Source organism: Artibeus jamaicensis, unplaced genomic scaffold, assembly GCF_021234435.1.
Source record: "Artibeus jamaicensis isolate MK-2021 breed Jamaican fruit bat unplaced genomic scaffold, CSHL_Jam_final contig_402, whole genome shotgun sequence".
NCBI lineage: Eukaryota > Metazoa > Chordata > Mammalia > Chiroptera > Phyllostomidae > Artibeus > Artibeus jamaicensis.
In genome coordinates, this window is record NW_026521818.1 from 18,760,700 (window position 1) to 18,776,839 (window position 16,140).

At 42.0% G+C, this 16,140-nt stretch overlaps 1 protein-coding gene across 2 annotated transcripts in view; it reads left to right on the top strand.

Moving 5' to 3' along the window:
* The window catches only part of MEGF10 (multiple EGF like domains 10), a 179,231-nt gene that overhangs the window by 100,458 nt on the left and 62,633 nt on the right, over positions 1-16,140 (top strand). For both annotated transcript variants that reach the window (XM_053665335.1, XM_037138214.2), the window contains exon 6: positions 14,219-14,465. In XM_053665335.1, the coding sequence (XP_053521310.1) occupies positions 14,219-14,465 (247 nt within the window). The remainder of the gene's footprint in view (positions 1-14,218; positions 14,466-16,140) is intronic.

Genomic DNA, 16,140 nt, shown 5'->3' on the forward strand with positions numbered 1-16,140 from the left:
CCGTGGGTGTGAAGACCAGGCTGGGCTGTCATGTTGTGTAACTCTACCGCACATCATTTATTGATTTTTTTTTGCTTTGTGTAATATTCTTCCACATTTATTTATTAGAAACTCTTTATTCAACCTCAAAATGTAACAAATTCTAACCTTTTCTCACTGTCTCTACTGCTGCCAAATCCAAGCCAACATCTTTTCTTTTAGAGGCAAAATTGTTTTTTATTAAGACCTAAATCCTTCCTTTTTGTTCTCACAGACAGCAATTTAAAATACCTACTATATTTTGATTAATTTGGAAGTTCTAGGTATTCTAATTTTTTAGTAATGAAATATATTTATTCACTGAAAATATTTTTTCAATTACAGTTGAGGTACAATATTACATAGCTCAGGTATACAACTTAATGATTAGATATTTATGTACCTTACAAGTGATTGCCCCAATAAATTTAGTACCCATCTGATACCATGCATATTTTTTACAATATTATTGACTAAGTCCTATGTGCTGTAGTTTACATTCACCTAACACTCTGTCACTACCAGTCTGTACTTCTTAATCCCTCAGGTTTTTCACCCATCTCCTCCAGCTATGCTCCTTCTGGCAACTGTCAAAATGTTCTCTGTATCTGTGACTCTGTCTCTGATCTGCTTGTTTGTTTATTGTGGTGTTTAGTTTTCACATGGAAGTGAACTCATGTGACATTTGTCTTTCTCTGGTGTATTTCGCCGATCACGGTACCATCCAGGTCTATCCATGTTATTGCAGATGGCAAAATTGATCGATTTCTCTCTCTCTCTTTCTTTGGCTAAGTCGTATTCTGTTGTATTCATGTACCACTTCCTCATTCACTCATGTATGGATAGACCCTTAGGTTGCCTCTGAATCTTGGCTATGGTAAATAATGCTGCAGCGAACATATGGGTGTATATGTCTTGTTGATTTAGTGTTTGTGTTTCTTCTGTTTAATACCCCAAAGTGGAACTGCTCTTTCAATTGGCAGTCCCAATAATCTTGCTGCTGTCTCTACTTGGGCCCTGATACAGTCAGTTCTCTCTACTGAGACCAGGCAACCTGTAAAAATGTACTTCAGAGGATGTTGCTCCCCTTCTCAGAACTCCCCAGTATTTCCCAATATAGTTAGAGTAAACTACAGTATAGCCTTGACCTCGATGCACTAAGCCCCGTTGGATCTGGCCCACACTACTTCCCTGAACCCTTGTCACTGCGCTGATGTTCTGGGTATCACCCTGCTGGGCCTCTGCCTTCCTTTCTTGGTGCACACTAGTTTCACCTCTGCCTCTGCACGTGGGGTTGCTCTGCCTGGAAAACTCTTCTCCCTGGATCTGCACATGACTGGCCTCTTTAGGTCAACTAGGTCTCAGCCCAAGTGCCGCCACCATGAGAGGCTTTCCCTGACCTCCGCATACAAAGAGTGTTCCCCTGTTACTCTCTGTCACATCTCCTTTTTAGCATTTTAAAAATGGCACTATTTGAAATTATTTTTCTTTGTCTGTCTTCCCCTCCAGAATGCAAGTCTTATGAAAACATGGGTTTTGTCTGTTTCATTCATTGCTTCTTAGCGCATTTATTCACCTAACGTCCAGCACGGTGCTGGGTACACAGTGATGCACAGTACATATTTGTGGAAGGGAGGAATAAAGACATAATCATTCCAGGAGCAGGAATGACATAAAAATGACAACTGAGAAATGAGTAAGACTTTGTTTGCCTCTTCTTTTGAGGTACTTTCAGTTTAATGGAGGAACTGGAAGTACATGTACAACTGTATAAGCAAAGTATTTGGAGAAGCTGAAAAGTGGTCAGAGGGCTTCCAGAGAACATCTTTCGTCCAGTGGAATTAAGGTAGCTCAGTCCTGTTTGGCTTCAGGGTTCATTGTGGCTTTGTACCTTGCGGGCTCACTCGTTTCTGGTGACTTAGTGGAGATCCCTTCCTTGCCAATCCACTGGCCACTGCTCTGACACCGTAGATGACAGGGGAGATGCACCAGGTGTGCTTCCATGAATGGCGAGGAGGAGGTGGGTGTGGGAGCTTCACACCCTCAGCAGGGGGAGGTTGCACTATAAGCATCAAGGTTCTAACCTTTGGGGCGGAGTGACTCCTGAAAAGGTGGTCTCGTGCTATGAACAGCATCTAAAGTCAGCCCTTATTTGAAAGAAGAGTGTTTAACAATGTGCCATCTCAACTTTCACATATTACTTCTCAAGGCAGACATTTGGTATGACGGTATGGAACTTAGCTGTGAACTTTTACCAACACGGTGTATGGACAGTAAGAAATAAGGCAAAGAAATTCAAACTACAAATTATTCCAAATCATATGATCAGCAATAATGTGCTTCCTGGCCATTCTGCTTAGAGGGAAATAATGATACCATATGCATTAGCCTCATTTGTTACCAAACCTGTAAAATGAGATAGGCTGATACCCGATTTGAGTAGAGATGCATACCTCTCCTCTCATGGGGTTATGTTGTTAATTGGCTGAAATTAAGTGCTCTGGTTTATTATGTAAGCTGGTTCATTTGAAATATGTTGGAGGAGAGCTGTAGCAACACCTTGGACCGCCAGAACGATGAACAAGTGGTCCTAGAGCAAATTAAGCCAGAGTCAGTGCGGGAGGCCAAAATGACAAAACTGAAGCTGTCCTACCTCAGGCACATCAGCAGAAGGCAGGGTTCTTTGGAAAAGACAGTACTGCTGGGAACATGGCAGGCAGCAGGGGAAAAGGAAGACCAGTGGTGAGGTGGACTGACTCCCTGAAAGAGTCTGCAGGAGCTGGGTGGGGCTGCTGAGGACAGGCGTTGTGGACAGTGCTCCTTCTGGGTCTCCGCGAGTGGCAGCTGACTCAGTGCACACAACATACACACACCTTTCAGGACTGCGTCTGGTTTTTCGTTGTTTGTGATTGTGTCAAAGAATTGTTTTCAATGCTCGGAATAAAAATACTTCAATGAAAATAAGAAAAAAACACTAACCACAATTGTTCCTTTTTTGGTCAATGTATCTTTAAATTCATTGAAAACCTTGTTGGTTCTTTAAACTTTGAGCATTTGTATCTATGTGCTGGAGCAAATTAATCATGGTTGATACGTGTGAAACTAATGAGGGTTAGAAAGCAGTAAAGCAATGAAAACTATTCCATTAGTGTGAACAGTAGAGGTTATAAGATCCTTCTTCTTGGACCATGAGTGAATGGTGTCAACTTAAAATTTTGTGGAAACCTAGTGTTTCTACTACTCACTACTGTTCTATAGAAGTAGCAAAATAACTTCCAAAGAAAGTTTAAATGTTAATGGAATTTATTTGCACTTGATATCGAAGTTAAAAAAATTATTTAAGACAGAATATACCGCCAGCAAAGCAAAATGAGAAGCAAGAGAGTGGGAAAAAATTTTGCAAGGTATAAAACAAATGGTTCACAGATAAACAATGTAAATAACTTCCACAAATCAATAAGAAAAAAGTCCCAACTTTAGAATAGGCTAAGAACACAATAAAGTAATTCAGAGACAAGAAAACCTAATTGACCAATAAGCATATGAAAATATGATTATCTTTGTAAAAACCAATGAAATGCATAGAAAAGAACAAGATGTCACTTTTGCCATCAGAGTGACAAAAGAGAAGTGTGACAATATCGAGTGTTGACAAGGATGTGAAAGAAAACTTCCATACACCTCTCTCATGAGGGTAAATTGGCAGAGTAATTTTAGAGAGCAATTGGCTATCTCTAGAGTAAAATTTTAATTTGTAAACACCATATGATTCATTAATTTTATTTCTACTTCTGTATAATTTATCTATATGCTTTAGAGAAACTCTTGCCTACATATACTACATGATATATTTTTTCCATCTTTGTAGTAGTGAAAATTTAGAAAAAACCAAGTGGCCGTGAATATGGGAAAAGATCAATTTATTGGAGTCTGTTAATATAGTGGAATGTGCATAGCCATTAATTCCTGTAAAATGCTGTGTAGTATTTTACTATGTTACCAGATGTATCAATATTAGTAGATCGCAATATCATAATATTGGGTAAAAAAGCAAGATGCACAGTGATATATACGTTGTACATAAAACTAGCAAATATATAAAATAACATGGTATATGTTATTGTAGAGACACACACAGACTGGAAGGATCATGTTAAAACCATGACAGGGGCTCCCCCTGGGGAAGGAGGAGGGCGGGACTGAGAACGAGCCAATGGAAACCGAGGAGACTCTGACTTCATCTGCCATGTTTTGTTTCTTCCATCAAATGATGAAGCAGCTGTGATGGGATGTTCATTTACAACAGGTTAATTCTAGATTGCAGATTCGTGGGCCTTTGTTTAAGTGTTACTTATAGTCTTCTGTAGCTAAAATGTTTTTCTCAGGGGAGGGATGTTAAATTTCTCAGACCATCCAGTTAGCATTGAGGGTTTGAGGACAGGCTTCTCACTGTGGGATTGCCAACAGAACGTTTCAGACCTCCGCCCTCCGGGCTCTCACATCCAGGATGAAGATGCTAAGGACTTTTACCGCGGCGGTCCTCAGTGCTTCCCCTTCAGTGCTCACCCCACGCCCGCCTCCTCTGGGAGCCGGCTCTCCCTTCCCACAGGGACAATGTGCAGAGCCCTCTGGGTTCCCCCAGCATCCTGTGCATGCAACGCTTACACGATCTTTTGTGACAAACCTCACTGTGGGCCAGTCTCTCCTGATAGACACAGAAACCTTAGCTGCACAACATGTCTTACGCAGGAGGAGCAAGGAGTAAGTGATCCATAAGGAGAAGATGCTCAATACATTTGTATTAAAAGAGTAAATGAGCAAAAAGTGAAAATATGGCAAAACTTTAAAAAGCAAGACATCCTGGGATGGCTCCCAAGGTTGTCATTCCTTTGCATTTAGGGAACAAATGTGATCCCCTCAAATCCCTCACTTAATCCCAGCCTGCAGGGTCTATACCCTTGAGATCCCCCCGTGCTGTGAATAGGGTCATTGCTATGCTCTCTTAGGGAGATGTGAGAATTTATATTTAGTCACGTTAAGGAATAAATATCTCATGCTGGCCTATAATTTGAGATAAGCATATACTGAATTTATAACCTGGCAGTGTTGCTTTGAAAATTTATTCAGCTACCATTTTTTTAAAAGAAGAAGATAGGTCCTCCCTCAGCCACTGAATAGAATTAATCCACAGGGCCCTGGGTGGTTGTCCGCGGTGACGGCTGGCACTGTGTCGGCTCTCCAGCAGGGTTTTTGACATGTGAAGGACATGAGGTTTTAGTGCTCTCACAGGATCTGGAAAGTGCGTTTTTATTGTCCTTCTTCATGGATGTAGAAGCTTTACAGAGCTGTTTTATTTTTAAAGCACTTGATGTTTTGAATGAGGATCTTTTCTTCTATGTTAACAAAGGGAATGATACGCCATGGCCTGGGTAGCCCGCAGCACAGGGGACCAAACCACAGGGAGATAAAAGCCCCCGAGGGAACCCGGCTTAGGAAGAAAGGGTGCGTATTTCAGGAAGAATTGTGCTTTTCTGTCCTTTGAGACAACAGAAAATTATTTTGGTTTCTTCTAAAAGATACTCACTCTGTAGAGATATTTTCTTAAAAGTGATTGATTTGTGTTTTATCCATGTATTAGAATGTGAAGGGTTGGGTTTTCTTCCCTGTTAATTTCTCTCGGAGTCACAAACTTTCCTACGTTTAAAGTCAACGGAGAACATAATGGCAAGATGCCATGTGAAAATATATTTTCAAGTTAGCACAGCTGACTGATGTGTTCCAATAGATACTTGACATTTATATGTTAAGATCACTTAGAGTCTTCCTTGCTTCAAACAGCAACCCTGGTGAGGGTAGTTGTGTATTATTAGCTGATGTCACTTTCCCTACAATGAACTTGGGTTCCAAAATTCAGTACATTATCCTCCTGTATCTGATAGAGATGTATCCACAAGATTCTCAAACGTGGTATCGTTCTACAGTTTGATTTCTTAGATCCCAGAAGTATTAAATCAATACAAAAAGAAAAAAAAACAGAAACAAAAACCAAACAACAACAACAAAAACCATAAAAGCTGGAATGCTTGTTCATCTAAAGTTTGTTTACACCTAACACAAGGATGCAGAATTGGGCACTTCATTGTTCTCTGTAATTCAGAACCAATTACTTTTAAAAAGCATCTTGTACTTCAAAACGTGTTTCAGGGCTGGCCGCTCTGTGGTCTTAGTGGGCCCAGATTACCTGAGGCAAAATTAGGTCATTGGGATTGGTGCCTGTGAAAACGGCCAGATGATCCAGTTTTTATTAATGACTATTTTTTATGCTAAGGGGGGGATGACTAAGAAGTTCATGTGTTTGTAAGTTTCTCCTTTTCCATTGCTGGGCCCCATTGCCTCTGCCTCTGGACACATTAGTCTTCAGCAAGTGGGAAGTTATTAAGTCCAGTTTGAACCAGCAATTAAGGCCATGATGTAAAATGCAGGGTTTTGTTGCAGGCCCGAGTCTTGTCCACTGGCTTTGTGAACACGATGAAAAGGGTGATACCAGGGCTTGTTTTTACTTCATGGAGTTACTGGAAAATTTGTTTTTGAAACTCACATTGCGAGAACCAAGCTGTCCTTTTTGGCATGAATGATTCACGCAAGACAAACAAATACCACAAACCACCGACAGGCCTGTTAGTTACTCCAGCTTCATATACAGCTGACGGGTGCTTTGCTTTTTCCTGGGGTGGATGTTCCGATATGCCAACCGCGGAGTAAAATTTCTGCTCCTGTTGGTCTGTGTTGTGTCACACACAACAACGGGTACTTTTTGTGTAATGAGTATGTTCTGCCATCCCCATTTTGTAAAAAAAAAGAGTGAAGTAGAACAAAGGTTGAGCGCTTGCTCAAGGTTCTATGGCTCTGAAGTGAGGGTGGCCCGGCTCAAGTCCGGCTGTGTCTGATGCTCAATCATGGTACTTCCTCCTTGAGCCAGCTGGTGATTGATGAATTTTGTAACAAGGTGAACTTGGTGGTAAACATGACTCCATCACTCCTTTCTCAAAGAGAAAAATGACTTCATCCTCTTCCTTCATTTTTTTTTTTTTTACTGGAGTCCTTTGAATGAAACGATGTATCAACATGCCCTTGTTTCTTTTCCCCAGCATCTCTCAGTTTGGGCTTTCCATTTATCTCTAATTATATGCCTTTCTTTTTTTTTTTTTAAACAGGCATTCTTACTTTCTTAAAGATTTTATTTATTTCTTTTTAGAGGGGAAGGGAGAGAGGAAGAGAGGGAGAGAAACATCAATGTGTGGTTGCCTCTTATGCACCCCCTACTGGGACCTGGCCCACAACCCAAGCATGTGCCTTGACTGGGAATTGAACCAGTGACCCTTTGGTTTGCAGACTGGCACTCAATCCACTGAGCCACACCAGGAAGGGCTAACTGTTCATCTTTTCTTATTCTTCATCTACACAAAGGCCAGATATTTACTAACCTGTCTTCCTTTTGTTCAAGGATGTTTCCTAATGCCTTGTTTTCGTTAATAGTTTATGTGGCTATGGACATGTTGGGACATTCCTTATCCACACCATTCTGATGAACCTGCTACTAATGAAGCCTGGGAACTGTCATTTGAGGCAAACAAGTATTCTTTCCCCAACACATGGGAAACTTTTGTCCTGGAATGTTCTCTGGAAACCAGGCAGAAGCAGTTAATATGCACTGAGACTAGTTTTACAATTGACAAGCATCCCTTGTTGGAGGTGGTCTGTGTGGTGGGGGAAGGTCACAGCTTTGGAGGCTGTGGAAGATGGGAATCTCTCCCTTGCTTTTGCCCCTTGAGCACTGAGTGACATTGGGCAAATTATCATGATTCTATTCTGCACGTGAAATGTAGAAATAATTATACCTGATAACATTGAATGTTATTGTGAGGTTTAAGTAAAATAGCTGCATAAAGCTGACAATGTGTGAAACTCAGTTTGTCATAGAGCCGCTTCTCTCTCCCGGTCCTTTGCATGGAAAATTAGGCTGAGGGTTTGCAGTGTGTCAGGAGGGGAGAATGTGCCTAGAATTGTTATGGGGGGTTTACGGGCTTCCGCACTGTGAGAGTTCCAGTGCCCTGCATTCACAGGCACACTCATTTATTCACCAAATACGTCTCACGCCAACCATGTGCTCGGTGATATTGGGCCTTGTTTTCAGATCTGTGTACTCCAGAAGCTAATGACACCAATGCTATTTTCATAGTGAGCTTATTGGCTTTTTTGTTTGTGCACAATCATTATCAGCTTACAAAAGCTCTTCACATCTGTCCGTTGAGTCATTGGCTGACCCCCCCCCATAGGCTTGCTCATGAAAGGCCTTCATTTGTTGCTCTGCCTTAATAGATCAAGTAAGATGAAAAACAATTGTGGGATATTATGTTTAACCAAAATATGTACTTTTACTACTTCAGCAGCAGAATAGTCTCCTGAAAAGTACTTGGACTTTTGTTTGCAGAAAGTCTTATATCTGAATATTGATGCCACCACATACTAATTGGGTGTCTTAGGACATTTTCCTGAAATGTTCTCATCCTGAATACCCTCTGGGTTCCAAACGTGATCATGGTGCCCACCACGTTATAACTGCTGTGAGGACTGGAAGGAGGTGTGCAAAGCACGGAGCACAGACCTTGCACAACGGAAATGCTCAGCATATCGAACTGCTTGCACCTAACTTTTTGCTTGCTTTTCTCATAGTGCCAAAAGGACACATGTTGATTGCAGAAAATGTAGAACATCTAGTTAGTCCATGAATACAAAAAATCAGAAATTCAGAAATACTCTTAAAACCTACCCAGAGCTACCCAACGGGACCATTGGGCAATAGAAGTCTTCAACAGCCCTCTCTCTGTTTCTGCCTTCCTCATTACCGGCTTCCCCTGCCCTCCCCAGATATTGGGTCCAGCTGTATGTAAGTGCTGATATTTGGCCATGTTTGACCCAAATTACTAATGACAGTTAAAAATTGATGTTAATGACAGTTAAATTAATGACAGTTTCATCTGGTTCATTCTAATATAATGCTAAAGTTGAATCATGTGGTACATATTTTAATCTACTTTTTATAATTATGATATTGCTAATATCTTTCCAGTTCATTAAATATTCTTCTATAATATCATTTTAAATTGATACATAGCATTCTATTATATGACTATTCCTAATGAATAGTCTTCTATTACTAGAAAATTAGGTTTTAATATTTTTTGTTATTATAAACGGTGCTTGGATAAACATCCTTGTAGCTTTGGAAGGAGTAAAATATAAAATACATGGGTGGACAAAAGTAATTTTACAGTTGTTTGTATGGAAATAATACAAATACATAATACAGTTATTAAGTAAATAATAATACAAGAATAAAACTCTGTGTTTTGTGTACTCACAACTGTAGACCTACTCTTCCCACCCCAGTATAGTGGTTTAAAATACAGACTCAAGACAGGAGGTCTTGTGCCTCACTGCCTACCACCTATGCAACTTTAAGCAAGTCACCTGCATCACAGTTTTTTAATCTATAAAATAGACGTAACAATGCCTCATCGGGTCCCTGTGAGGGTTCCTCTATCTCAAGTGCTTCGGAATGGTGGCTGTGAGTGCACAGTGTTATCAATTAGTTAATTATTGTACCCTGTTATTGTCTTTACACACATAAATTTATTGCTTTTGGAAAAATCCCCAAAGAGGAATTTGTGAATGAAGAGCTTTCAATCCACTTTACCAGTCTCATCTCTAAACTGGATGTGGTAATCCGTTCACCCTTAGTAGCGCTTAAGGGCGATGGTTTTCATGGAAAGGGAGAGGTTATCATCGTCACCACTGCGTTAGTCTCATCACTGTTATTACCCTACTTCCTCACTCAGGGTGCACAGTGTCCCACAGTTTGGTGTCCCTGAGGTCAGGTGGCTTCCAACCACTACAGTCAGCCAGGTGACTGATGGGCCATGGTGGCAGGGAACCTTCTGTTGCCAACTGCCAAGATCAAGAAAGGGTGTCAGTGTGTCTAAACACCTATGACATGCAGTCTTATTTGAGAGGTATGAGGAGATACAAGTGGGTGTCACAGAACATGTATGATGCTGTTTTCAGAGAGCATCTCAGATTAGGTCTGAGAAATGCACCTGAAAAACAGAGGCTTCTGGGTTGACTGTAAAGGACTAGAGAGGACAGATGGAGGGAGAGGACATGTCTGGTATCTCTCCATCTCTGCTTATTTTCTATACTTCTTCTTGCTGTGCATGTGGCTAAGAGAGATGATAATGGCCATGACACCACAGCGTAGAAGTCCGAGAAGGCATTCATAGATTGCTATTTAAAAGCTTTTTGGTGGTTGCATGTATCATTCACCCTGAATGCAATACCTCCTGCAACCTCCCTCCCCTTCCAGTTCCCCCTCTTTGTATGTACAAATCCTCTACCCTCTACCTGAACATGGCACACAATGCTTTTCAGTCCAAGTGGAGACATCATTTTAGCTGGGCAGTCTTTCCTGACTCACCGACACTGGTTGTCATTTCTGCGTTTTCAGTTGCACTGAGTCCATATTCTTACCTTACTGCGTATCCAGGCTATTTTATTGCTACTAAACTCTAAGGTTCTAGGAGCATGCTCTTTTGTTCTTCTTTCAGCTCTAGGCTTGGTATCATGGCTGACACGATGCAGGTACTTAGCGTTATCACTTGAGTGAATTTCTATGCCCAGCCCATGAATGCAACCTGTGGTTCCTGGCGTCACTGGAAGTTACAGTCATCAGGGCTCCAGGGTGAGAGGGTTCGGTGCTCTACCAGGTGTCATCAATGGACTGTGTACTTCTGATATTGCTCACCAGTGTAAGTTCCTTTTATTTCCAACTGATTAGAAGAGCCTAATAGAGTGAACTGGCCGAGCTGCCTGGGACCCTCATTAAGCTGTCTCTTGAAATGCCTGCAGGTATCTGGGTGCCTTGAGTCCGACAGCCCATTTCTAACTGTACTAACAGAAAATGACAGTGATACTGAAAATGAGTCATCACTCCCTTACTAACATTTGGGTTTTTTGAGTTTAATCTGAGACAAAATTTTGTTCATTTACCTTTTCCTATTAGGATATTCAAGCTGTTTCAATATGAACTACATAAGAAAAAAGAGGTCAGTGTGAGCAAACAGAGCAGTCACTTTTTCTCGTGGAGTGGAACACTCGCCCCTTGGCATTAGAGTGAAGTGTTAGGTAAAAGTTGTCAGATGCTTTGAGTTTAGAGTCTCTTGAAACTGTCTTTCCAAACTCAGCACTTAAATTCAGGACAATCGGTTAGCTTGGCACTAAACATAAGGAACACATTTTGTCTCTTGTCTTCACAGTCTACAGACCCTTGTATTTGTCGTAACCAGGGAAGAAAGCTCATTTTCATGCGAGGAACTGTGCATTTCACTGGGATGCATTGAAAAACGGGTGTGTTGTAGTGGTTGAACATGACAACTGAAGAAAGGAAAGGAAGTCACAGTGATGCTAAATTTATAAGCCAGGCTTCTGTGCCCTACTTCTTGCACTGCCTGCCTGTTCGTCTGTGAACTTCTGTATGTGGATTCCCCCCCAGCATAGCCCGTGTTGGTGCCCAGTGAGCAGTGGAGGCCCATTGGAGCCTTTGAGGGAAACCCAGCCCCGAGGGGAGAAACTGTCACTTCAAAGCATGCCACAGTGCTTAGTTAGAGCCAGGACATTAACTGCATGGACATGATTTCTTTAAAAGCCTGAAACCCTTTCTTTGATGCTGATAGTTATCAATTCCTGCTACAAATTTGCTTCTGTCATGAGATACATTTAGGGTTTTCCATTTTGTGTGTTTTTTTTACTGAATCCCAAGGAAATAGAAGTGGTTTCTGCCTGATTGCCCCGCTGGGAGGAAGTTGTTGAGTGGGATGTGGAAATGGGTCAGAGCAGAGGAGGGACCTGCTCTGTCCCCTCAGCACCTCTTCCTCCCACTGGACTGTTGTCATATTCCCTGAAGTTTGTGGGCTCTGGTGCCCTCTTACCACAGTGTGCAGTGGGGAAAAAGGATAACTGATCGTGTTTAAATGCTTTTGACTTAGTCCTGATGCTCTTATTAAGGTAATTTTGTTAGCTTAAGTTGTTTTTTTATGTCAATCAATTATTCCTCCATTTATATACATAAGGAAAAAATAGGTATTTAATATCTGAGGCTCCTGGAAGTTAAGAGGGATTTGGAAACTTTGGAGAAGGTTTGGTGAAGAAAATGAGTGAAGTTGAATAAACTGTTAAAAAAATTAGCAAAAGTATTGGGGCTATAGTATTTAGTCTAGCAAGGAGCAGGATCAAGGATGCATCCATGTTCCAGGAATGAGGTCATTTATATACAGTATACAGAACAGTGATGAACCAACTAACCTGTAAGGAGGAAAGGAGGAAAAAGGATCAAATTATAGGATATCAGATTCAGCTTACCATGGAATGTAGCTTTTTCCATATTCTTAAGGTCAATGAACCAGGGAACAAGTTATAAAGGACTATGGGATTTATTTTGGTGGACCTTAAAAACAGGCTAGATACTTCTCTCACTGGGATAGCTGAAAGAATATAAAGGAACAGAAGAAGTAATTTTAAAAAATACATTCTAGATGGAAACAGTTAAAATTGGAAAAAAAATTCTTTATCCATATCAATAGGTAATGAAAGAAACAACTCCTATGAATAACAATTAGGTTTAAATCTCATCTTGAAACTACCTCCTAATCTTATTTTGTGAAAGAAGACTGTTGAGTTCTTAGGTAATTGCTTTCTTAATCTGCTTTAGGTTCAATAATTTTCTCTCATTGTTTTTAATTGTGTTAAAGTATGTTTATTAAAGTACTAATGAGATGAAAGCCACACTGATTAAAGACAGAAATATTCATTTAAACCTTTTGATATTATGAAATGAAAGGTAGGGGCTCATATTTGAAGATGAATCCTTTATGTCTGATATGTTGTTTGCTGTATACCTCGTTTTTAAAAATAGTTTATTCTAGATCTGTTTATACAAAATCGTTATGAAATCATACTTTTTTTAATCATAAAAGCAATTTATCCTAAAGGATAAATCCTATCCCTAGGTAGGGTGCATCTTCCCTAGTGATTTTCATAGCATCTAATTAATAAATAAATGCACAGCCAACTAGGCAATGCATATTAAGAGTAGGTTTTTGCTTATTGTCGCTCTTTATAATTTTTAGACTGCTCGGGATTGAGTTTCTCTTCGCCTTCCTTGCTCCCCTTTTGCTACTCACTGACATGAATTATAGCCACTCTTCCTATTCCTTGAAACTGTACTTTTAGATCTATCTTTCAAATGCTGATTTCTGCCTTTGTCTTACTTGGTTTTGTGGACTTATTATTTCTTTATTTGCTATTCATTTTCTGTGTCAGGGTTGTCTTATTTTTCAAATAAGTCAGTGAATCTAAACATTTCAGTCATTTTTTTCCCTGGCCTTTTCTGCTTACCTCCCAGTTGATTGGTACCTGGAAAGCAGACCAGTTCTTTGCTTAGAGAGAGCTTGGCCCAGCCCTGCAGTAGGGGCTGCACACTCCTCAGGAGCTCTGCCCCAGGGTCCGCTCCGGGTCTTCATGATCCCCGCCTGAGGTCAGCCCCTCACTGAGCTCCTGACCTACTGCCCTTCTCTCAGTGGCAGCTCCTTCCTCACACTGTAGCCAGCCAGCCTTCCCATGAAGCAAATCTGCAGTGTTTCTCATCGCCTAAAATCCTTTACTATCAATTCCTTGTCCAAAAGAAGCAGTGCAGACTTCTTAGTGCCCATTAAAGCCCCTGCATGAGCTGACCATCCCATCTGCCTAGCCAGCCTCCTCTACCCACAAGCCCTCATGCCCTCCCCAGGCCAGTCACTCTGGCCACACCAGACTCCACACTCCAGGTGCAGGGAGCAGGCTGAGTGAAGGCGGCTGGAAAGTGTAGCCACGCTGAAGCCGTGGTGAAATGGGAAGTGGCTCACCTAGTGCTGAGTCTTAGTGTGTGAGGCACGGCCCTGTGTCAGTCCTGGGGCCCTGATGCTCAGTTGAAGAATGGTGATGAAGGGGTCGTCAAGCCATTTTCTCCGAGGGAGAGGAAGGCTGATTCTGAAGAGCTTGCCATTACCCATCCCACACTCTGATGCCACATTTTCTTCCCCAACCTCAGCCTGCGACGGTGATCACTGGGGACCTCACTGCAGCAGCCGCTGCCAGTGCAAAAACAGGGCCCTGTGCAACCCCATCACGGGGGCTTGCCACTGCGCCGCAGGCTTCCGGGGTTGGCGCTGCGAGGACCGATGTGAGCAGGGCACCTATGGCAACGACTGCCACCAGAAATGCCAATGCCAGAACGGAGCCACCTGTGATCACGCCACAGGGGAATGCCGCTGCTCGCCCGGATACACTGGAGCCTTGTAAGTGACATACTGCTGAGCCGCATGGCAGAGCTCATCTCCCCCCACGCCCCCCCCCCTCCGCCCCACCCCGTCTCCGTGCTGCCGCCTTATTCCCGGGCTCCCATTTCCATTGCTGCCTGGGTCCGGGCGCAGACGGTGGAGGTCAGCAGTGATTGCTGAGGTGATTCTGCTGTTGGACCCTGGGGCATCAGAGCCCAGCAGAGTCTAAGGGCCAGCTTCCCTGCTTGGCTTTGACAGGATGCTGTATTAGATGGGGATATTTAGGGGTCATTCGGGGCAGATTTGAAGTTCTGCTTTGATTCTCCCACAACCACATTCCTTTTACACTGCTGGCGTTAATGGTCTGTGTTCTCTTGTCTGTGAATGGGTTCAGTGCCCTGAAAAAGAGGAAAGGGAGATGTTAGAGATAGCCCAGGGTAAAATGTTAACTGGGCTATTTAATGCCCATAGATATTAATGTTGCTGTGTGGATACAAAGTATGTACTTGACATCTGTGTAGGATATGTGCACACGGATCTTTCAACTTCTTCTGGAGAACCATGAAGCAACTCCTTAACCCCCCCCTCACACTTTCCTTTGTGGGAAGGACCTTCTTCGGTTTGCTTGAACAGATGGTCGCCAACTTAACAGTGGTTCAATTTGATGATTTTTCAACTTGTAGGATAGTGTGAAGCGATACACACTCAGTAAAAACCATACTTCAAATTCTGAATTTTGACCTTATCTCAGACTACTGATATATGCTATAATACTCCCGGCAATGCTGGGCAGTAACGTTGAGCCGCAGCTCCCCAACCCCCTCTCAGAAACATCTGATTCTCTATAATGTATTCGTTGTGTTAGGTGATTTTGCCCAACTGTAGGCTAATGGGAGTGTTTTGACCATGTTTAAGGCAGGCTGCGTAAGCTCTGATGTTCAGTGGTTACGTATACTAAATGCATTTTGCAGTAATGACGTTTTCAGTGTATGATGAGTTTATCTGGATGTAACCCCATTGCAAGTTGAGGGGCATCTGTACTAGCAAATGGAGTAAGAGACAGATTTTGCCAAAAAAATTGGAGATAGAAAAATTTTGTTCCCTTGCGGAGAAAATTACACTTGTAAATCACAGAACTAAAACTTGGGGGGAAACTGAGGCTGATTAGGTAAGTACTTCCTGCTGACAGTGTTAGGACTCTAAAGCAGAGCTAAAGAAAAAAAGGGCATTAGCCTAGAAAGCTCTGATTTTCAGAAGAATGAATGATCACCCCAAACTACTTAATTGTTAGTATTGCTTCTCTGGGTTTTTATCAAGGCCACAATTGAATAGGGCTTTGGGAAACTTGGAGCGATTTCACAGGAGAGCAAAAACAGACAAAAGCTTAAAGAAGAAGGTTTGTTCACACAATATGGGGCAGCGGGTTGAAGGCATGGAAACCGGTCGGTCTGAGGGAGAGAATGCTGGACACTGATGACGAAGAACGTGTGCACAAAGCAGGGATGTGCAAACGTTTCCATCTCCTTTGAGATCAGAACAAACACACAAACAAAAGTAGACTTCAAACATAGCGTGTGGGCTTTATCAGAGTTACGTGGAAAGCCTCTGAAACCGAGGAGTGTTTTTCCAGCTGAGAGTCATCCTCGGTGCTCTCAGGACAGATTCTCCTCAGACTGAAATGGTTTCCAGAGCT